The sequence below is a fragment of the Metopolophium dirhodum genome, chromosome 2, assembly GCF_019925205.1.
Source record: "Metopolophium dirhodum isolate CAU chromosome 2, ASM1992520v1, whole genome shotgun sequence".
In the NCBI taxonomy this organism is placed as follows: domain Eukaryota; kingdom Metazoa; phylum Arthropoda; class Insecta; order Hemiptera; family Aphididae; genus Metopolophium; species Metopolophium dirhodum.
In genome coordinates this window covers 23,035,130-23,058,344 of record NC_083561.1, presented here as the reverse complement: position 1 = coordinate 23,058,344, position 23,215 = coordinate 23,035,130, and the positions used below count along the sequence as shown (strand labels likewise).

Genomic DNA, 23,215 nt, shown 5'->3' with positions numbered 1-23,215 from the left:
TATTTACTTGTACGAATTCTCATTTTAACGATTTTGTTTTCTTGTTATAATTTAAAGCGGATACGACCCTGATACTTGACATTTTCACCAAATGTTTTTATATCATTTTCTAATTTCTATACATGATAAAAAGTTCAAAATATTTTCACTTGTTTTAAGCTATTTATAGACATTTAAAATTGTTTTGGTTTTTTTATTCTATAAATATCCATAAAAAAATTTAAGAGAGTGTGTGAGTACACCATTAGTCATTACACTCCCGAGAAGTAATACTTCTTTCATAAGTAATTTGGCCCGTGAAAATATAAGTGAATTAGGGAGAGAGTGAGAAAAATCAATACAATAAAAAAAAAACACATACAATGATTATAGAACAGTTATTATTGGCTTATGGTATAACTGAAGTAGGAAGTATAATTTTGTGATTAAACATCATGAAGATGTCATGTAAAGATTCAAAAGATTGCATCTATTGTGGTGCCAGATTTTGTAGTAATTGTTGGATCATTATTCATTGTTAACTGGAGTTTTTCCTGTAGGAAATTGTTTAATGGTTCCGAGTCTTCGAAGTTAAATCTAACATTAAAGTCCCCACTTCAAATGTCAAATCTTTGGTTATTTCATTATTTGTCCATTCCGGTGCCAATCAACGCTGCACCGTCAGGTGTATATACGAAAGCAACCATGTATGTACGAATTGGATTACACAAAACTTAATAAAAGAGCATTAAGTAATCTGCGCCATCGCCGCCATCGTGTACCTACCTACAAAAGTTGTAATTAGCGCCACTTTAAAATAACTAAATAATCATGTTCATTTTAATAGAAAATCAGTAATATTATAATTATAAATAAATGTATATAAGTATAAAGTAGGTATACGTAGTACGTACTCCATGTATATTAAATAAATATATTATTAATATCGGACTAACTGTAAATACTAAATACCATGATACTGCGGCTGTTCAATATTGTTCGATATTTTCAATTTTGACAATTGTTAATTTTTATTAGATTGGACGTAATCGATTTCGTCTTTACTTATTATTAGTAGAACACAACAATATTATATTCGGCACGCGTTGGTATTATCGTATTTCCGTTGCGATATCATTAAATTTATCTGCTGGTAAATTCCAACAATTAAAGTTGAAAATGTGGTGCAGATTACATATTCCATTTCGTTTTCTGACGTGGCGCAAAATTACCAAAATTAATTTTTAGATACGACACAAATTACATACGCGCTTAAATGTACCTATCTAGGTATTGGTGGCGTAAATTACAAGTCATTAACTTGGCGCAAAATAACATCTGCTGGTTAGCTCTGTTGCCTGTTGGTATAAAACTTAGAGTGAATTGACCTCGTATACAATTTAAAGGTAAGGTTAATATTTCGGAAATCATATAGGTTTTCTATTATATTTTAATTTTAAAGTGAGTTATGAGTAGGTATTTTAAGATGTACAAACAATTTATAGTTTTAAAATACTCATAAATCTCTTTAAAATTAAAATAGGTATATTAAAAAGCCTATAAAGTTGCCTGGATAATAAAATAATATGGATAACAATGATATAATAATGATATATTAAATAATCTTACCTTTAAATTATAGGAATTATTCCTATAGTTTAAAATGTATATAATTATTCCTATAATTTGTAATTCCTTTATAGGAATTAAAATATTTATTAGGTGTTTCTATTATTTTTTTTTTAATTTTCAATAATCTAAGTGATTAAGCATGAACAATAAATTGTGGTATTAGTCAAGTAATTATTTTCCACTTTTGTTTTAGAATTTAGAGCTTTGTATTTTACTATTTTATTGGCAATAGTTTTGTATTGTAACATTTGATGATTTTATCTTTATGTATAAATAGGTATGTTGTAAGATCTTTATATACTAAATGGTAATTTTGTTCCGTTAGTATTGGCCGTAATTCGAATGTCAAACTAGCTAATATCTAGTAATAAAGTTATATCTGAATTGTTAATTTGATGAACTTAATCTATATTGAAAATCAAATCAATTATAATATATAATATTAAAAATAATGCGAGCAAATGGCCAAATGAGAGACACGAACTAATATGTTGGTGTAAACGTATAATACTATACACCATTTACGAATATATACGTACCTATTTAAACGTATGTGTGAACAACTGCGTGATCTGTGGTCTGTGGATGACCAAAGCTATAAGTAAGCAAGTGACTGTTTTCCGTAAAACTAACGATAGGTAAGATACCTTGTATGTTGAGTTGCATTTCATTAGGTATCGGGGGTGCAATACCAAATATTCGATCATACTCGGACAATCGGACTGCAATGTGCCTTAAATTTTGAAATATACTGGGTCACTGCAATAGTTCCTCTTTAGATTTCAGAGATCCAAAATTTTTTTAATATAGATACCTATACTGGACACCAATCATTTTTACGTTCAAAATATAAAAACTCTTTAATCTGCTTTAATGAAAATATACAATCATTCTTAACAGAGAAAAATAAATATTTCCAAACGGTTTGATAAACATGTCGAAAACGAAATAATTTTAGAAGAAAAAGCGAAGCTATGAAAATAAATAAAATTTTCGTAATAATTGACAAACTGATGTTAGAATTATCAGAAAGATAAACAGTGAATTTTATTGACTATTGTGTTAATTTCCATAAATGTCGCATTTTTTAATTACTTTTATTATTAAAATCTGAAAAATCAAGAGTTTTTCTAGACGTGGCGTCCCATCTGGGCAATATTTTAGATAGCCTAGTCCAAAATCTTGTCCTTACTAATGGTTTCGTCATCCTTAAGTGGCAAGTGGCTGCACGTCATTGCTCCTCACCATAGACCTATAGGCTATAAAATAAGTTACGTAAGACTTATAAGTTATAGGCCTATATTATGTATGCTCCTCGCACGATATTGCGCGGCGATTTTGGTGGCGAGGCAAGTGTGGCACGCCTCTGTGCCTCACTTGTAATTTTCTGAAGTTAAAACTATTAGTATATAATACATATATTATATTGGTACTATTTTAAATTTTATTCGTATAATTTAATTAAAAATATTTAATATATATATATTAGACATCAGATTTATCGAAAATAAACAAAAATTTGGAATTGGTATTTATTTTTTTTTTTTGTACAGAACTTGCACGAAACGCTGTAACGTTATAACTTATTCTTATAAGCATGGATATTAGAGGATTCTCTAATGTTTAATCTAAAATGTTCTGATGTTAATTATTATATCTTACTGGTGTCTGTTATAATAGTTCTAACTTTATAAGCTATAAAGCCGTTGCTGTTTAAAATTTAAATTTTTAATACTGCGCGCCGCCTCCGCTAGAGTCCGTGCCACCATAGGACTCTGGAAAATACAATATAATTTTATCTACATCTCCACCATCACCACCTTATATTATCTATATGGATTTATTCTTATCTGTTATCATATTTACCGAAAACCAAAATCCCGGTGGCTATGGTTATAGGTATCTAACTTTTAAACACAAACATTGGATTTATTCATCTTACATTCTCGTTCGATTAATGTCATTAATCTCTATTCGCTGTTCGGCAGTTTTTGTCAAATAAACTTTGCTGAATTTTGATATTTCAGATGGTGAATAATGGAAATTACGTAGCTAATCCTCTATTACATTTACAAACATCAAACATAATGACGCATATTTTGAATGTTGAATTTGTACATACCAAATACCTATCAATCTAAAATTCTATAATATTTAAGTTACAGACTACAAAAATAATAATACACAATAATAATTGTAAGTATCTTCCAACAGTAATGATATTACTAATTAATATATTAATATCTTAAATGTATTTCAAGTAAAACAAAATGTATCCATCTCCATGGACTACTTCGGTCCCACCGCCTGCAGCTACCAAGCCTATAGTTAACAGTTATGAAAACAATATGCAGTCATATCCATTTTATGGTGCAAACACCATGCAAAATATTCCTGTAAGTAATAGTTATTTAGTTATACCTATTACAATTAATATTTATTATATTACCTACATTTCATTTGGTAAAATAAAAATAAATAAAAAAATAAATAAAGAGAATAGGGTTTATTTTAATTTCTTATAAAATTTACATTTTTATAAATATCTTAATAAATACATATAAATCTATATAAATCTCGTAATATATTATATATACTAGTTTGCTAGTACATTGTCATACCCAGGAATTTGTTAAATGGATGGAGGAGGTCCATTACTTAATAATTTCTTTAATAGTTAACACTTAACTTTAAGACGTACAGATTTTAAAGAATTTACAAACATGTTTTATATAGTTAAAAATCTTACAAATATATTATGTAATAAATACCAACTTATTCATTAGGTAATAGTTTCATATTTGATTAGTACCTATTATAATAGCGTCTTGTTAAATTATTAATTACTTACTTACTCAAATAATAATTATTTAAAGTATCCTTGTACAACAAGGATAATATACATGCCAATACTTGGATAGGTATCACAATTTTAGTTGTATTAATTTGTTATACCCGCTTGTTTTGTTTCCAACTTATCAACACACAACATATCATATTTTACGTTCAGAATAATCCATTTTAAGACAATTATCTGAGTCCTGATGTTTGTTCGCCTGTTTTGTAGAATTTTTACTTAGGCACCTGTAGATTTCTGCCGTATATATACTGTATGTATCCAAACAAAATGTAATAATAATTCTATATTATTTTTAAAACAAATTTACTTAGTATATGATATTTATAGAAATTCAATATGAAGATAAGTATAGCTGGAGTAAATATAAATACAGACAAATGAACTAAAATTGTGTAGAAACGTTTTGCTTTAATTATATAGGTAATAACTATAAATATTATATTTAGCTAACATTGGCACTCTTATACCTGTTCTGTGGTAATGATAATCTCCCAAATCTAGTTATTTATCCATGCTCTATCTTATCTTATAGACAGGTACATAGTCATTTTGCACATTCTTAAATAAATTGTAGATTTTATTATTAGATTTATTTATCAAATAGAAAATAAAAAAAAGTTCTGTTTCGTGATATCTAAAACAAACATGTAATTAATTAAAACTTCAATTTTATAATCTACAAAAGTTAAGTTTGTGAATTGTATCATTCTAAACAAAAAGGTAATTTTATAACTAAATATTATTTAATGCTTAATTGTTATAAGTATAAAAAATACATTATCTATTATAATTTATAGATGAATCAGTCACTTCAACCAAATGCAATAGATCCTGCTGTAAGTTTGGTATAATATTTTTTAAACCATACAGTTGGTTAATTTTTTAATTTCTATACTCAGATGGTTCAAAAATGGCAAGAATGGAAAAGATGGGAGGTATGGCAACAACAATTTCAACAGTGGCAACAACAGGTTTGTAATATAAAATACATTATCATTAATTTATTTCTAGAATAGTTTTTTTTAAAGCATTTTAAAATGTTATACACAATTCTATATCAATTATTTTTCAGTATTTATGTACTTTATTTAAAAGAACTAAAATGAAAATGTGCTTTGGCTCTCACCTATACATAATTAAAAAAGATAACGAGTTTTCAAATTACTAGAATTATATTTTTCAATAAACATCATAATATATTACAAAATATTTTTATTAGATATATATCTAAATGTTTGATAAATGTTAGTATGAGATACAGTTATAATTATAATTAAAATAATAAATGTATAATATACACTGCCAATATGCATATTAGTATACATTTTTAATTAATTTACTCTTAAATTTTTAAAATATGATAAATTTGATTGAAAATATTTTAACTTTAATATTATGTATTCAATTTTTACTAGACTGGACAAATTACCTCTGCAACTACACAACCAGCGCCTCCTCCAATGCCTCCAAGTCAATCATTACAACCTTCACAACCCCCTCCAATCTCATTTCAAAATCTACAATATTCTTACCATCCACCAGGACCACCTTTACCAGTAACGAATCAATCTCAACAAGTAATCATAAACACAAAATGAGCATCTGCTTAAAAAAAAAAAATATTACTAATAAAAATTATGTTATTATTAGAATACTATAAATAATGAAGTTGGAATGAAACGAGGATTAGAACCGGAATTTCAAAGTGAAAAAAAAATAAAAATCGACATGGGAAATAATAAAAAAGAAATTGAATTAAGTGATGAAACTGAAGTATTGTTTGAAGAACAGTTTAAATCATGGGAAGAACAATTTCTTAAATGGAAAGAACAAAACAAAAACCATCCAGATAAAGTAAAATACATTTAATCATTTTTTTCACATTATACTTAAAAATATACTAATGTAATTTTGTATTATTAGGTTCAGTATTTAGAGTATGAAAAAAAATGGATAAATTGGCGTGATCATTTAAAACAGAAGTGTGAAGTATTAAAGAAAAAGAGGGAGTTAAAATTAGTTGAAAAAAAGGTTAACTTATTATTACTTACTTACTAATATTATTGTTATAATATTGATTATACTCTATGCAATTTCTAATAATTTTTGAACAAAGTTACTTATTATAAATTCCTGTAACTATATTGTATGAATTTTTTTTTTATAACAAATATAATAGAAAGAAGCTATTCAAGTGGAAGAAAATAAATTACAAACCCAACAGAGATTAAGCTACAATCCTATGATGCCAAATAATTCTAATTTAATAAATGAACCACCTTTAGGACCACCACCACCTTCCTTACAGCAATCGGTAATTAAGAAATCTCTTTTTATAATTTTGTTTAATTGAAATATAAATATTCATATTTTATTATATAATTATTCTAATTTAGAATCGAATATAAATAATATTGTGTATTTATGTATTTTTAATTTTTATGTAGCATAATAATCCGATGACACATTCAAACTCTGAAAATCAAATACCTGGATTGGATTTAGATAGCAATAATGAAAATTCAACTAAAGGATTTCTGAAAGTATCAAGGATTCTTCCCCAAAATCAAATTAGACCAATTCAAACCCCGGATGACAAGCCATTTAATTTTCCCAAAAGTATTATGAACCCCTCAACATTAAATTCAGATCCAGTTAATATGCCTCATAACAAAATGAATCAACCACCTACTACTATGTACCAAAATGCTTCTAGTTGGTCTAAGTATAATAATCCTGTGGTATATCATAATCAAATACCACCAGATATTGATAACACTTCAATATCTAGTTTTGGTCAAAAAACTGATGTTGATTCCAGGCTACCATATGATGGAAATATGCCTAATTCAAATTATAATAGTTTACAAACTGCTTCTAATATGAATTATAGAAGACCATTATTGGAAGGATCTTATAATAAATCATCAAGTGACGCTAGTACGCTGTACAATAAGCCCCCAGAAGATCAATCATATAATAGACATTTTAATACATCATCAAGTAGTAATTTCCATGGTTACAACCAAACAAAAGGAAATGGTTCCGATTTTAGCAATTTCAGCAGACAACCAGATAACCCTAACACTCCTTATCAACAATCAAATCCATGTTTGAACACAGCATCTTCAAAGCCACCTTCTTTGTTAAGCCTGAACTTAATTAAACCCATTACACTAGGTAAGATGTATATTATAATAGATTATATTGAAAATTAATTAATTCATAGTTTATTTTAAATAATTAATGTTAAAAAGATTTAGGAATTAGTATAAAAAAAGTAATAGGGCCATTGTTACATTATATGTATAAACCACCCATTTGGATTTAAAGGCTGTTATTTGAAAAGAAAAATTTAAATAAAATATTACCAATCTGATATTATACTGAATACACCACAGTGTGTAAATGCTAATCAAAAACACGGAATATTGTATTTTAAGTTAAAAGACATCACAACAATACATTTTTTTTTTTAAATTTTAAGTTTGTTGATGTATTATTGTAGTCATCATAATAACAACAGTCAACAACAGAAAAACGTTTTGGTAAAAATCTTAAGTTAAAAAAATTATTATTCAAAGAGATAATGATAGTTGATGAATAACGGTGTGGTTTCATAGAGCCGACGACTGAGCAGCCGTCTATGTTTTACATGTAAAAGTAGTTTGATATACACAATAATTTTAATAACTTAAAATAGTATTTCTTAATTTTTTTTTTAGAATCTTACCATATTTATGCGCTTAAGATTTTGTTGTGAATTAAAATTTAATATATCTTATTGCATACATACTATAAATTATAATTTAGTAAAATTATTGGGTTAGCTGTAACCAAATTTTACGAAATTCACTTGAATAGTTTTATCTACTTTGAAAAAACTAGAAAGTATATTAAAATTATAATCACACCAGTGTCATAAACACCGAAAAACACTTAAGGTTACATAAAAAAAACTTAAAAAATATTATATTTAAGGATTGAAATTGTTGTGTTAATCTAGACACTTTTGCATGTAAAACATATGCTGCCACTCAGACTTCATGACGTTACACGCATATTTTCAAACGCCTGTATCTCATTGAATAATTAGTGTTTGTAGGAAATTCACACCATATTTCTTAGATGATAACATACTTTAAATCTAAGCAAACTTGATTTTAGTGTTGTAATGTCCTTTAAGTTGTTTTCTATTTCTATTTTTATTTATAATTATGGATGTTAACTTTATATATACAGATGTATAGTATGAGTACAATAGTACATAAGTGTATTATATTCCATCAAATGACTTAATCTAGTTATACTTAATCATAAATAAATACTAACACAATTTAGTATTTTCTATATACTATACTAATACAATTTTATGGATTTAGTAAATAACAGGAAAATAACTAAGAACAAAAACCATAATAATTTGAAAATAAAAAACCATTACATACAAGTTTAATAGACATACTTAAACAACTGTTTAGTAATTTTTAAACAATTATTTTAGATAAGCCGGGAAATTACTTGGAAACTCAGAATGATGCACCAGATAGGTATTAATTTCAATATTTAATAAAAAAAAATGTGAAATAATAAGTACCTAATAAAATGGTGTTTTTTTCTGATTTATTAGATATGAAAGAAACTGGAATATTGCCGATGAAGAAGATGATCCAGAAAATGAATATATGGAAGCACATAAAAAATTTAGTTCAGAACCATTTGATAATCAAAATGATGAAGATGAACAGTTTTCAAATAAACAACACCGAAATATGTATAATGAAAATCATTATTCTAGAGAACTATCAGGTGCAAGACATATTAATGATGATTATTTGCGACCTTTAAGTCAATCAAGAGAATCACAAATCATGAGAAATACTGACAATAAATATGTCCGACCAAATTCCCAGTTTTCTAGGAATATTAATCAAGGATATTCTCAAGAAATGCTAACATTAAAAAACAATAAAGATGATTTCTTTAAATATCAAAAAAATATAAGAAATATGGATAAAAGATTTTCTATGGGAACACCCCTTTTAAATGATAACGATGAAGAGTTTTCTAATGAACCTATTATTGATAAAAATAACTTTGTATCACAAAAAAGTAATTATGAACTAAACAAAAGTGGACAACCTTCAAGAGAAAATTATGAATCATCTAGAGATAGACCTCCCTCAATAGGAAATTATGAATCATCTAGAGATAGACCTCCCTCAGTAGGAAATAATGAATCATCTAGAGGTGGAAGACCACCTTCAAGAGAAAATTATGTATCTTCTGGTGGTGATCTGTCCTCAAGAGGAAATTATGATTCATTTAGAGGTAGGCTATCCTCAAGAGGAAATTATGACTCATTTAGAGGTGGGCCACCCTCAAGAGAAAATCATAACTCATCTAGAGAGGGACCACTCTCGAGGGGAAATTATAACTCATTTAGAGATGGACCCCCCTCAAGAGGGAATTTTGGTAATAATACAAGTAAAGCCAGTATGGAATGGGAATGGGATGACAACTACACAAAAAATGAAGAACCAATTGAAGATCCCATAGTTTCAATTCCAACTACAAAGCAACTATATGAAGAAGCTCAGCCAATTGATCCAGTTAAAATATTTGACTATCGTCATTTACCTAGATTAAAAGTAATTCCAGGTAATGTTAAATTTGTTACCTATATATTAACCAATGAATATACATTTGTAATATATTTTTACTTAGGATTATCAAAGGAAACTGTGGTTCCTGTTAGAATTTATGATTATAAACATGGAGGTAAACGCATATTACCATGGCAAGATAGAGGTTTGTACAGCTATAATTTAATATATTAAGGGCCATTCTTACAATGTCTAGTTAAGTGTCTGATAACAAGCAAAAATTAATTTTAGGTTATAGCAGAAGGAATTCAAATCATACCAGAGATTCAATTGAACAAGAAGGTAAATTTTTTTATACCTAAAAATATATTAGCATAGATTTTATTCAGTTAATTATTTTGAAATCAGAATTGAATCTATCTACTCATTTAGTATCTACATTCATAAAAATAAATGTTTTTGCTACAGATATTTCTTTGATTAAAGATAATATGCCTCTAAATCATTAAAAGGTATAAATTGAGAAATTTTTGAAATTCAAAATATAAAAGTTATATGCCAAAATTTAAAAAAAAGTAGTTAACTGCTCTGTTCTACAGTAGATGTTGAGTGTATTACTTACAGATCTAAGCATTTTTGAAAATTATTTCATGTCTAGTAAATAATGAATATTTGGTATAATTTTTTAAGCCTTAACAGTTATTTTTTTTTGTTTTTCCTCATTATTAAAAGTACTGAGAATTTTCTATTTTGACCTCCCATAAGTGCCAATTAAATCCAATTTTATTGTAGAAACCACCCTTAAGGTTAAAGAACAAACTATTTTTAATAATTTATTAAACATTTATTAAACAAATGTTGAAAAGTCCATTGCAAGTTTACAAGTAGACTTTTACAAAAAATTCAAATATGTTTTCAGAGTTCTGATCACTTCACTAAATCGTATAGTTGATATAGTATATGTCTAAGTTGTTCCTTTGTAGTGTGTAACATGTTATACAACAACATACCGCTTCCAGTACACTTAAAAGGATGCCACACCCGTATGGCCGCATGGGTTGTCTCTGTTTTCAACAACTTAGAACATGGAAAATTACCGTTCAATTGAACCAATTGTGTGTTGTTATCTTTAATATAATATAATCTTTATATAATATAAGGTTAAGAATAGTATCTGTGATCTCTCCTTAGTTATCTAGGATATTTTAATCTTTACGCTAGTTATGATCATTTTTATATATTAATATTTTACATACTCATAATCGCTTAAAAATTTAAATATTGTAAAAAAACCAACAACAGATTATGTTTTTACCATTAAGTTTCACTATAAAGTAAATTCACTTAAATATTAAAACTAATAACACTAAATTAGTTCTACTGAATGCAAATTTGCTATGTTCTACCTTTGTTAGATGGAGACTACACATGCAGGTGTCTTTATATTATTATAATCAAAACATTTAAATACATTTTATGAATATTTGATGTAGGTATATTAAACTACCCATTCAATACAAACTTTCTTTAAAATTATATAAGTTATATTTATTTTCTAACAGTTGATACATTTGTAATAAATACACTGTTATAGTAAAATTTTAATTGAAATAAGAAATGTTATGAGTTATGATAGGCTGGCGGTATTTCAAATTTTGATACCGATATCCGGTATTCACAATATTACCGGTTGTACGGTACTTTTGGTATATTGTACCTCGGTAATTATAAAAAATACCATAACCTCAGCAAATTTATAGTACATAATTTAATTTAGTGTTTAAAAGTTTCCAACCTAGGATAGGGCTATTATATTATGTAATTACGATTATATAAAAATTATAAATAATAAATGTAAGTTTACAGTATACGGTATTTTCGGTAATTATGGTAATTACCTATTCACGGTATACTGGTATGCTAAAATACCAAAAATACCTGGTATCAGTATTTTTTTAAAACCGGTATACTAATGACATGATTTAAAATTTTTTTTTTGTTTTAGATTCTGTCCAAGATAGTACTGATAATGATGATTTAAATAAAAATAAAGAAACTTTAATTATGAAACCTACAGTCAGCTTAAATGGTAAGTTGATTTATTTTATAAAAATATATTCTATGAAATTAATCAAAAATAATTTGTTACATACATTTTAGATATTCCATCAGATAAAATAGAGCCAAATAATGATAAAAAAAAGACTGCTGAAATTATTAAAGAAACGCCTATTACAATTGATACTATAACAATTGTTGATGACGAGGATGAGATCAAAAAAAAACCGGAGCCTGAGATAATTGAGATAATTGATATATGTGCGCCATCTCCGCCTAGAGTGTCTAAGATCAATGAAGTTGAAAAATCATCTAATAGACAGTTATTAACCATTGAGACATTATTATGTCCACCGGGTCGACCTAATAGGCCTTCCAAAATAGTTATTATACTAAGAGGTTTACCTGGATCAGGAAAATCGCATGTGGCAAAACTAATCAAAGTTTGTATATTATCATATTTTATTTTTAAGTTTTTTAAATTATTTATAATTTTTTTTAGGAGAAAGAAGTAGCAATGGGAGGTCAAGCCCCGAGAATATTGTCATTAGATGATTATTTCATGACAGAAGTAACAAAAATGGAAATTGATCCTGAAACCAATAAAAAAGTGGAAAGAAAGGTAATATTATAATTGCCTAAGAGAGTTGTTTACAATGAAACTAGTTGTAGTGACATACAAAGTTTTTTTCATCCCATTTGAATATCCTGCAATCTCCAATGTACCTGGTTTTTGGTTGCTATGAGTTTATTATGACCGGTTTTAACTTTAAAAGTCATTAATTTTAATAAATAGTTTTGATGGCTTTCACATTTAAACAGCCTTTATTTTATGTTTAATAACTAATTTACTCTATATTTTATAGTATATATTTTATTAGTTTTATAACTAATGGTTCAAAACAATTTTTTTAATGTTTATTAATAGTATACATTTTTTTTTTTTTTTTATATAAATTGTTTTATTTTGTGGTTTAAAATGAATAAAGAAACATCACAACTACAGCAGTAATAAAATATTTATATTTAATAAAATTTATATATTTTACAAAAAACTAATAATGGGTATTAATAAAAACAATATCAAATCTTATTTGTTGCTTATGTACATTATTATTTTCTAGGTTATGGAATATGAACATGATTCTGCAAATGAAAGTTTATACCGAACATCCTTTATAAAAGCATTCAAAAAAAAAATTTTGGAAAATTATTTTTCGTTTTACGTTATTGATGCTATTAATAATAAAGTGTCATATTATAAAGAAATAATAGAGATTTCTCGAATGAATGGGTTTACTGTAAGTATATTATTAATTTAGGGTTGGGCCGAAACTCCAAGCGATACTTAATATTGGTGGTATTGGTTACCAATAAGGTATTAGTTGTTTCCAAAATCGATATTTGAAATGATCTGTAAAAAAAACAAAAATTTACCAGCATAATATCATGAATGTTTCTGTATAAAATTGGTCATTGATAAGGCTGATATCACATTTAAGTTTTAAAAATGCGTAACATAGCAAATTTTACGCTCAGCAGAGCACGTGTAGCTCCGTTAGTATAAAAATTAGAACAAATTGACCTCTTATAAAATCTAAATCTAAAGGTAAGATTATTATCTAGGCAACCTCATGAGCTTTTTAGTATATTTTAACTTTAATAATCTTACCTTTAGATTTAGATTTTATAAGAGGTCAATTTGTTCTAATTTTTATACTAACGGAGCTACACGTGTTCTGCTGAGCGTACAATTTGCTGTTACGCACTTGTAAGACGGAGTCAACACATGCGGGTATAATGTCCTCTTAAGTCATAAACAATGCACATACTACTCATAAGTTGTTATGAACTGATTTTTTTAATTAATTTTTAAAAAAAGTAACTTTATTTGTAAGGCTCTACTTTTTTAATGTTAAAGTATAATAACCTGATAAAAATAATGTTGGCTAACGCAAATTAAATTTAATGTAACGAGTACCGTAATTATATTACTTTGCAAAAGTTATTTACTCAACACTGAGTAGATGTATATTGTACATTATATATTACTATAGTTATTAAAAACTAACAGATAATTGAATTACCTTTTGAAAATCTCTTAGTAGAATATTCAAATTTAAAATGCTTATATTATTATGGTGACAATATGTTGGGCAAATCTAATATTAATGTAACAATGTTAATTTTTTAAAAAATATGTTTAAGCCGTCCCTGGTTACAACTATTTCGTTGAGTTGTATAGAATTTTTAAATTTAAATTTGATAAAAAATGGTATTTGTAACGTTAATAATATTATACTTGCCATGAGTAAATTTCGTTTGCATACTATTCTTTATTTTTGTATAAAAAAATAATATGTAACATATTTAATATTGACATTAACACACATTTACTAGTCTCTATATGCATTAGGTATAGATTAATACCTACTGCATATACTAGTACAGGTGGTGGTATAGATATTTTGTGTTGTATGAGTAGATGTAATATATTGGCTAGACAGAGACAACACATGCGGGTATCACATCCTCTTAATGATATTACTACCCGATTTACCGGATGATTCTTTAAATGTAGGAAACTCATTATTCAAAAAGTATTAATGTTTTAAAAAATATTTTTTACATGTTTTCAAGTCATTACTAATCAACGTTTTTACTAAAAAATTAGAAAACTTTTTATACTTAACACTTGAATTTTTTATTTTTTGAATAACAACAGTATTCTAATGCAGAATATTTTCTGAGTATTTTGATACATATTAATAAAATTGCTTATGAGTTATCAATATTAGTATTTAAAGTTGTGATGAGCAGAGTAGTGGACTAACATTTGGCAGGGTAACTGCATACCACTCCACTCCGCTCACATAAACTTGAAATATTTATAACTCATAGACTACTTATCCTTAATTTAATTTTTAATGTATCGAAATACTTAGAAAAATATTCTGCATTGGAATGTGAGATTAAAACTATGTTATTAAAAAAGTAAAATACTTCAAAAATGTTAAGGATAAAAAAAGATATATATTATTTAAATGTTGTTTTTGAACGATTAGAAACCACGTATTTTTCAAAAACATTTATACTTTTTGAAATAATGATTGTTCCAATCACCTAGTATATAAATTAATGTTGTTTGGTTTGTAATTTTATTCATCTCTGATATTTTTCTTTTTTCTTATTTTGAAGTGTCCTATGTTTAAATCTGTTAAAAAGAACTTAGTTATTAGTCCAGCTTTTGTGAAGTACTCATAATTTATGTATAGTACTATAATGGTATCTCACGGTAAATTATAAAGTTCACATAAAATAATCAAAATATAAAACTATTAAAGTAATTTTGTATAAAATTTACTAAACATCAAAGGATGTGATTGTGCGCCCACTTAAAAATATCAAGTCATCGAAGAGTTTATACCTTTAGGAAGACTTTATTATACAAGCGTTTTAGTTGAATACCCAATAATTTCAGTTCTAATTTTAGACATTCTCGATGAGCAAATACAAAAAAAAAAAATTGAATAGTATAGGAAGTTACCCTGGTTATTACTTATTTGTTATTATTATTTATTTTATAAGTATTAAATATTTGGTATTTGTTTTGAAAGTTCCTATATACTTGTTGTTTAATTTTAATTTAATAAAAGGAACATCGTTTTTTATTATTATTTTAAATTTTTTATTAATGTTATTACTATTTAATTTAATTATGTTAAAAGTGTAAACGTTTAAAAGTAACTATTAAATCAGCAATATGAAGAATATGTAATAACTAATTAGCAATTAGTATATTTTTATTAATAATCAATGCTAATATTTAATGTAATTTTTATCAGATATTAGTTTTGGTTCTAATTTAACATCTGTTTATTGTTATATCGTGGGTTCTGCTTTTTAAATTATCAAAGTATCAGGTATCGTTAAAAAGTTGTATTGGCCCAGCTTTAATTATTATTCATTATTATTTTTATACTTCTCACGTAGATCTGTTTAAAAACAAAACATATTCATATCCTTTTAAGCATAATTGTGAAGTGTCAAATAATAAAATTGTATTATTATTAATTCAATATACCTATTTAGGTCTATATAATTGAATTAGAATGTGATATTGATTTGTGTATCAAACGTAATATTCATAATAGAACAGCCCATGATATTAATAGTATAATGAGATCTTGGGTTAAGACACCTTCTGATCAAATACTGTTGGATATACGGTCATTACTTCTTTCACCTTCAGAAAGCGAGGTAATGCAATACTATTTCATATCCTTGATGTATTAAATAAAAAATATATTATTAACTTAGATGGAAATGGAAGACGTCTCAGATATTGAAATGGAAGTAGATAAAGACGAAGAGGCCATTGACAACAGAAGTTCTGAAGAAAATAGAAATGTTGAATTTGAAGAAGAGGTAACTAATATTTTTATCATTTACTTAAAAATAAAACATTTATAATAGTGGAAAATATATTATTGGAGAAGAAAAATTATGAGTCTACACTTGTTGTTTTGTTTTACTAAGCAGTATATTTATATTCTAGTTTCTTAAAGATAATTGATAATAAATAACAACAGATTGCATCAAATGTCCATGCTTATAATAATAATAATAATAATAATAATGATAATAATAAAAAAATCATCACTTGAATGTGTAAACAATTATATTAAAATATTTAACCACTCGTGTATACACCCCAAGATCCCTACTTATTTTCATCAAAATATCACAATTTGTTTCAAATTAGTGTTTATTTTTATTTGTATAAACATAATATAAAATAATTTTTGTTGAAAACATAGCATCTTGTAAAAACTGTAAAACAAGAAGATACCATTTATATTATACTATTTTTTGGTTGCTAATATTTCTACAGGACGTCATGAAATTATTGTCATGCAAATGGACTGATACTATACCACAAGAAGAAAAGATGAGTACGTTTCATTAATTTTTTTCTATTTTTTATTTCTTTACGTATTTATGTCTACGTTTTCAAAAAAAATATTAAAAGCATTAGTGATATACTTCAAATTATTTCTTTTACAATTATTTAACTTTCAATTTGAATACTTAAATGAGAAATGTATTACAGAAAGATTGGATGGTCTAAGCAAGAAAAAACCAGAAAGCTCAATAAAAGAATGGCTTCAAATACCTGAAGATAATTACTCCGTTAATGAACAAGTAGTCGTAAATGATGGTAAAAAAAGGGTATGTATTATACCATTTAATATTTATAGAACTTCAACCACATTAGTTCCGTAATTTTAGTTAGTCAATTTATAGCATTCATACATTCATTTTAATAGTATCATGAAATTATTATTGATATTTTTATTTATAATCCTAAGTAAACAATATACATATTATTAGTTATTATCAGTGCTTTAATTGAGAAAAATTAAGTAGGGTGCTCAATCCAACAATTTAAAAGCTGTGCTCCAGGTGCAATATTATTTAACACAGACCCATGGGGTTGAAGCCCTCCCTCCCGTTCCTAAATGTTGTCCCTTCCCTTTTTTTATTTTTAGATCCACATCTCAAACCCGACATTAGAATACTACAGCAAATGCTATTTTTTATTTTTCACTTATCTTCATACTATGCACAAAATAAACAAGCTAACAAATAGAAATATTAAAAAACAAAAAAATAAAAGTAGCTATATACCAATTTAATCTTACACCATGACCTTAATATAATCATTTTTAACCAATTTTTCAGAACTTTATAAGTTTGAAATTTGATTTGGTTTTAGATATAAATTTATATGTACCTACATACATATATTTTATTATACAATACATTATATTATTATTTAAAATAAAAGTTTTTAGCTTAATAATGATCAAAACTAGTTGAAATTGTATGATACAAAAGACTTATATTATATAAGACTATTATTTTAGATTCTGAACTGAGTGATGAATCATTTTACAGTGATGTGTGTTTTTATTATTATTTTCATTTGTATCTGTGTACGCGATAAGTAATCAAAATAGTCCTTTGATTTTCAACTTCAGTATCTTAGTGAATCTACTTAGTACATTTGAGAGGTCAAAAATAAAAATTCCCAGTAACTTTCAAAATGGTCGGGAAAAACAATAAAAAAAATTAAGGAAAAATGTAATTTTTTAAGTAAAATCAATTTTTAACAAAATCGGTTTCATATTTTTAGTGTAACTTAAAAATTATTCTCAATACATTAAATTTTCACCTAATTGTTACGTGACCATTTAACGTGAGTTATGAGAAATTTTCAATATTTTTAAAGTTTTTAGCATAAATATGGTTTTGGGTTGGATACAAGATTTTTTGTTTCTGACTGATTTTTCGTAAGGTTTTTGTTTTCATGGTTACCTATTAACAACAACATATTTATGAATCATAGATTTTCCTAGTAGGGGAAAAATATTGAGTAGTGTGCTATGGTTTATTTGTTCAATTAATGATGATAAATATTTTTTGCTCGATCAAAGAATTTGAAAATTTAATACAAGGTTGTTATAATAGCAGTTCAAAAATATTAATATTTTTATAGCTGAGGATTAAAAATATAAAACAAGGTTTCTCATAAGTATTAGATAGTATAACCAAAATTTAAAAAATTATATAAACATTGTCTTTTATAATAGACATTGTGAGTTTAAATTTGAACAAAATTAAATATTTAAATGGAGAATAACAATTTTAGTTATTTTTTTTTAATTTAAAAATAAAATATAATATTCCGTCATCGCTCAGAATTTTTTTATAGGTATACAATTATTTTATATCATTGAATTCAAATTTAACACTTTCATTACAGTGACCCACACAACAACTAATGTACAGCAGAGCGGTACCCACTTGTCTACTTTTTATATTTACTTTTACTAGGAAATTCTAGTTTATATTCTTCTGCAATAGAATGCCCTATACACTATACTGTAATATACAACTTATACATTGAACATTCATTGTTATTTACAATCAATTTGGATTTATATTATATCAATAATCATTCTATATTATACCACTATCTATACTCCATTCACATTAAGAAGGAACCTCGTCAGCCAATTTGTGCGCGGGGTTTTGCTTAACCACACAAATGGTTGATGTGTGACAAACAGATGTTGCCTGCCCCCTCTCAACAAAAACTAGTCCCCGCCTAGTTTCCTTCTTAATGTGAATAGAGTTTAGAAACACTAATTATTTTTGCCCAAAAATAATAATGGCCCATTTTTTTGGATCTTTATAAAATGGCATTATTCTTTTACTTGATATTTTGAGATATTAATAAAATTATTAACTATTCTACTATTATTTTTAATCAATTTATTATTATTATTTACTTTTATTTGTAACAGGGGGTAAAAAAAACTTACTACAACGAATGGTCAACTTGGTGGCGAGATAATACATTTTATAGGGCTCGGTGGCGGGGCAATAAGAAACAAGTACCCAAGGGTGCCCATCAATCAGAACCCAGGGGGGTGACAACATATTAAAAAAAAACTAAATCCAACAAAATTTCTTTTATTAAATAACAGAAAATAGATAATATACAACATAGATACAACACGAATAACGATGTAGTATAATATCATCTGTAAAACTAGTTTATTATTACAATTAAAAAAACTACTAGTAATAGGTAAAAATTACTTATTACTATTAGTCTTATTTGAAATTCTTAAATCCACATTACAATAACTTACATAATTATATTCTGTTATAAGTACATAATTTAATTGTGAGACTATATTTTGCAAGTAGTTAATCGCCTCAAAGGACCAATTATTAGACTTAATTTCTAATCAATTGATTTAAAACTTTAAAACCACTGTTTTTAACCCAGTTCTCACAGAAAAACAACATTGTATAATTTTCACATTTTTCACTTGCTTTGTCGTTTAATATATACTTTTGCTTGTAGGTTCGCTGGGCTGATATGGAAGAAAGGCGAGAACAAGAAAAAATGCGTGCTATAGGCTTTGTTGTTGGGCAAACTGACTGGAATCGGATGTTAGGCCGGGATCAAGGTGAAAGCAAGTTAACACAAACAAAATATATTTGACCATTTGAATATGTTATAATGTGCTTGACTTTTTAAACAAAATTTATTTTTATTATTTTTAAATGTATATATTTTAATGTTAATAATTAAAAAAAAAATTTAAGAACTATCTGTATGCCTTTGTTAAACAACTTTTATTAGGTAAACTGAATTCAATATTATGTATAAAAAATATATTACATGCTTAATATTATATACGTTTGAGTTGTAACAATACTGTAAAATAAAGAAATCAAGAAACCAAACAAAGGATTAAATTTAATCACCTTAGAACTTAACACCTGTAAGTATACACAATGTAATTCCATTACTGTAATTTTATTTAAAGTACCTACTTATTATAAATGTTTTCAAACTTTTTAACTATAATATTGTCAAGAGTAGTAGTTTCAATAGTTGACTGTTTGTCTTCAATGAAATCATTGCGCGGTCGTATTTTTGTCTGCTTTGTTATGCGCGTCATCAACACTGGTCCTTGTTTGCTTTCATCCAAGGATCTCTAAAGCCCGAATAAAAAAAATTAATCTATTCAAATTTTCACCTCTATTTATCACATACATAATATATATATATAATAATATATTATATATTAAACATAATATCCACATTGTTATAAATTAAGCAGATCAGTTGTGTATAATTTTTATTAGATATAATAATAATATTATTGGTATTACCTGTAGTATGTTCAAAAAAAATAGAAATGCCAGCAACGCTAATGCAGACGATGTCGTTGATGTCGAACGTCTCATGCTTCGTTTTTGTTTTCTTTTGGAGAAATTACTACACATACATTAATACATTATATTATTATTATTATTATTATTATTATTATTATTATTATTATTGTTATTATAACCACCTATTACATTAATGGGTCTTATTAAAATAAAATATTATGTTGCTCACCTTGTACTATACGCGCGCCCTATGTTCAACGGTAATAAATAACCTTTGTTGACATTATGAGTTCCTCGACTGTCTGAAATAATATGTGTCTGTGCATTAGTGGCAGACAACGACATGACGTGAATTGTACGTGTCTGCGGTACACTTTTTGATCTGTATTATTATGCTAATCGGTGCAGTATTTTGTTTTGTTTCAGAAAAAGATTATTGTAAAATATTTGGGACCCGAAAAGTTTAAAGCTTGTCGTTGGGTGAATAAGATAATCTTGACTGACTTTCAAACATCTCCGGCACAATAACAACATATTATTCACATGCGTCGCACTTGCGCGCAGGTGTATGCAATTTGAAGAGTCAACAGCCATGACTGTGAAGTATGCCCATCGGTGTCTTCGAAATTATGTTCCCAATCATAATAATAGTCTTATTATAAACCGTTAGCTTTATTTTATTTTATTTTTACCGCTAAATTTTAATTATAATAGTGTGAATATGTTATTTCTTGCTTTCTGTTATTATTATCATTTAAGTAAAAAAATATTATAATATTTTGTAATTTGTTTTTTTTTTATTTACAAATTTACGTCAAATTATTGCACATTTTATATAAATCTGGTATTTTAATTTGTTTTATTAAATGTTTACACTTTCCGAGAAAATATAAACTAATAGAGTATTTTGTTTTATAATTTATTATTCTTATTTAATAGCAGGTACCTATTAGGATATAACTTAAAAGTACAAATTTGAAAAATCGTACTTACACGTCTGAGCAGTAGCGGATCCAGAAATCAACCAAGAGAGAAGGGGGGTGAATTTTCAAAACTTAAACTATTTTTTTTTATTGCCTAATATTAAATTAAAAATAACGTAATAAACAGCCCGAATGAGGGGGGGGGGCAATCACCGATCGCCCCTTCACCCCCTGTAAATGCCACTGCGCCTGATTCTCGTACGAAATACAATAATTAAAAGTAATGCAATCAATAATCACTATCTATATCTAAATGTAATTTAAATAAATCTTTGATAATATTATGGTATAGGTCATTGGCGCAACTAGAGGGGGGATTAGCCCTCCCCCCAAAAATATCCCTTATTGATTTAGATATATGCCTCCCATAGGTTATTTTTAATAAATAGTTTTGTTAGCCCCTCCCCCCCCCAGAATTTTAACCCTAGTTGTGCATATGGTATAGGTACTACTATGACGCTGTGTCGTAGAAAAAGAGGAGGTGGGTTAAGTCCCCTCCAGAAATGTCAAATGTAAAATTGTACATTCGTCTATCGCGGGTATAAATTTGCTTAAAAATATTACAATCCGGTAACTGGAAACATTAAAATACTTAAGACATAAGAAACAAGACATAAAGCACATTTATAAATTATTACAGACTATACGACATATTAGGTACCTACACGAATCTTGCACCCTCATAAAAATGTTCTACATCATGAAGTAGGTATTCAAGTAAACGTACTAAATTTGTATACGTCACTGGTTATACCACTTATACGGTAGGTTAACCTATACGTACCTAGTTAAAAGTTAATTTAGCTATTCTTCCGTTTACCATAGTAATAACTCATAGTTCGTAATAATAGGAATGGGAAGGGTAGGGGCCTCTATGTGTAGTTGAGTCTCCATAAAAAACGTTTGTAAAATGTAAGTTAGGTACCATATAATATGGTATACTTTTTGTCATTAAAATTAAAATACGAATATCCAAATTCCAAGTATTGAAGTACCTACCTATACATACCTACATATTTAATAATTATTGAGCTCTGATCTCTATTATAGGTTTTAAATAAACTATAAACGTACCTAGCAGCTACCTACTATATATTATTCGGTGAAAGTTTCCACATGCTTTTTGAAATGCAAATGCATTTATTATATTAACGAATCTCGAATAACGATATGCGATTATTGATAAACTGTGGTAGACACAGTCCTGCACAGACTTACAAAAGCGATATAGGTGTCATCGGTGCATATAACTAGGGGGAGGGGGGGGGGGCTCAGTCTAATATAATATTCTGCTTTGGAATATGAAATTAAAAATGTAGGTATGTATATTGTCG

The 23,215-nt window shown here is 26.8% G+C and overlaps 2 protein-coding genes across 3 annotated transcripts; one reads left to right on the top strand and one right to left on the bottom strand.

Moving 5' to 3' along the window:
- Positions 1–3,506: 3,506 nt before the first annotated feature.
- LOC132937975 (YLP motif-containing protein 1-like) lies at positions 3,507–21,816 on the top strand. 2 transcript variants are annotated; one of them, XM_061004619.1, is made up of 22 exons: positions 3,507–3,807; positions 3,873–4,007; positions 5,269–5,307; positions 5,371–5,442; positions 5,887–6,048; positions 6,122–6,325; positions 6,395–6,502; positions 6,651–6,785; positions 6,919–7,651; positions 8,976–9,021; positions 9,102–10,132; positions 10,199–10,282; positions 10,369–10,419; positions 12,083–12,166; positions 12,238–12,578; positions 12,638–12,757; positions 13,260–13,436; positions 16,228–16,395; positions 16,456–16,563; positions 17,030–17,090; positions 17,249–17,367; positions 20,078–20,501. In XM_061004619.1, the coding sequence occupies exons 2-22, from the start codon at positions 3,882–3,884 to the stop codon at positions 20,216–20,218; spliced, it is 4,110 nt and encodes a 1,369-aa protein (XP_060860602.1). In that variant the 5' UTR covers positions 3,507–3,807; positions 3,873–3,881; the 3' UTR covers positions 20,219–20,501. The 2 variants fall into 2 exon arrangements, with proteins under 2 accessions (XP_060860602.1, XP_060860603.1); XM_061004620.1 differs by lacking the exons at positions 17,030–17,090; positions 17,249–17,367; positions 20,078–20,501 and adding an exon at positions 21,325–21,816.
- Positions 20,334–21,351, bottom strand: LOC132937976 (uncharacterized). Its single transcript, XM_061004621.1, has 3 exons — positions 21,128–21,351; positions 20,896–21,001; positions 20,334–20,717 (listed from the first exon to the last, which is right to left on the bottom strand). Exons 1-3 carry the CDS (start codon positions 21,241–21,243, stop codon positions 20,550–20,552), a joined length of 390 nt encoding a protein of 129 aa, XP_060860604.1. The 5' UTR covers positions 21,244–21,351; the 3' UTR covers positions 20,334–20,549.
- Positions 21,817–23,215: the final 1,399 nt, after the last annotated feature.

Bases quoted from the DNA above. Each gene is read 5' to 3' on its own strand.
- LOC132937976 (XM_061004621.1), bottom strand. From the start codon at position 21,243: ATGTCGTTGTCTGCCACTAATGCACAGACACATATTATTTCAGACAGT. The intron at 21,002-21,127 runs GTGAGCAACATA...ATGTATGTGTAG, and splicing joins GGGCGCGCGTATAGTACAAG to TAATTTCTCCAAAAGAAAAC. The intron at 20,718-20,895 runs GTAATACCAATA...TTCGGGCTTTAG, and splicing joins TTTTTTTGAACATACTACAG to AGATCCTTGGATGAAAGCAA.
- LOC132937975 (XM_061004619.1), top strand. From the start codon at position 3,882: ATGTATCCATCTCCATGGACTACTTCGGTCCCACCGCCTGCAGCTACC. The intron at 7,652-8,975 runs GTAAGATGTATA...CAATTATTTTAG, and splicing joins AATTAAACCCATTACACTAG to ATAAGCCGGGAAATTACTTG. The intron at 9,022-9,101 runs GTATTAATTTCA...CTGATTTATTAG, and splicing joins CAGAATGATGCACCAGATAG to ATATGAAAGAAACTGGAATA.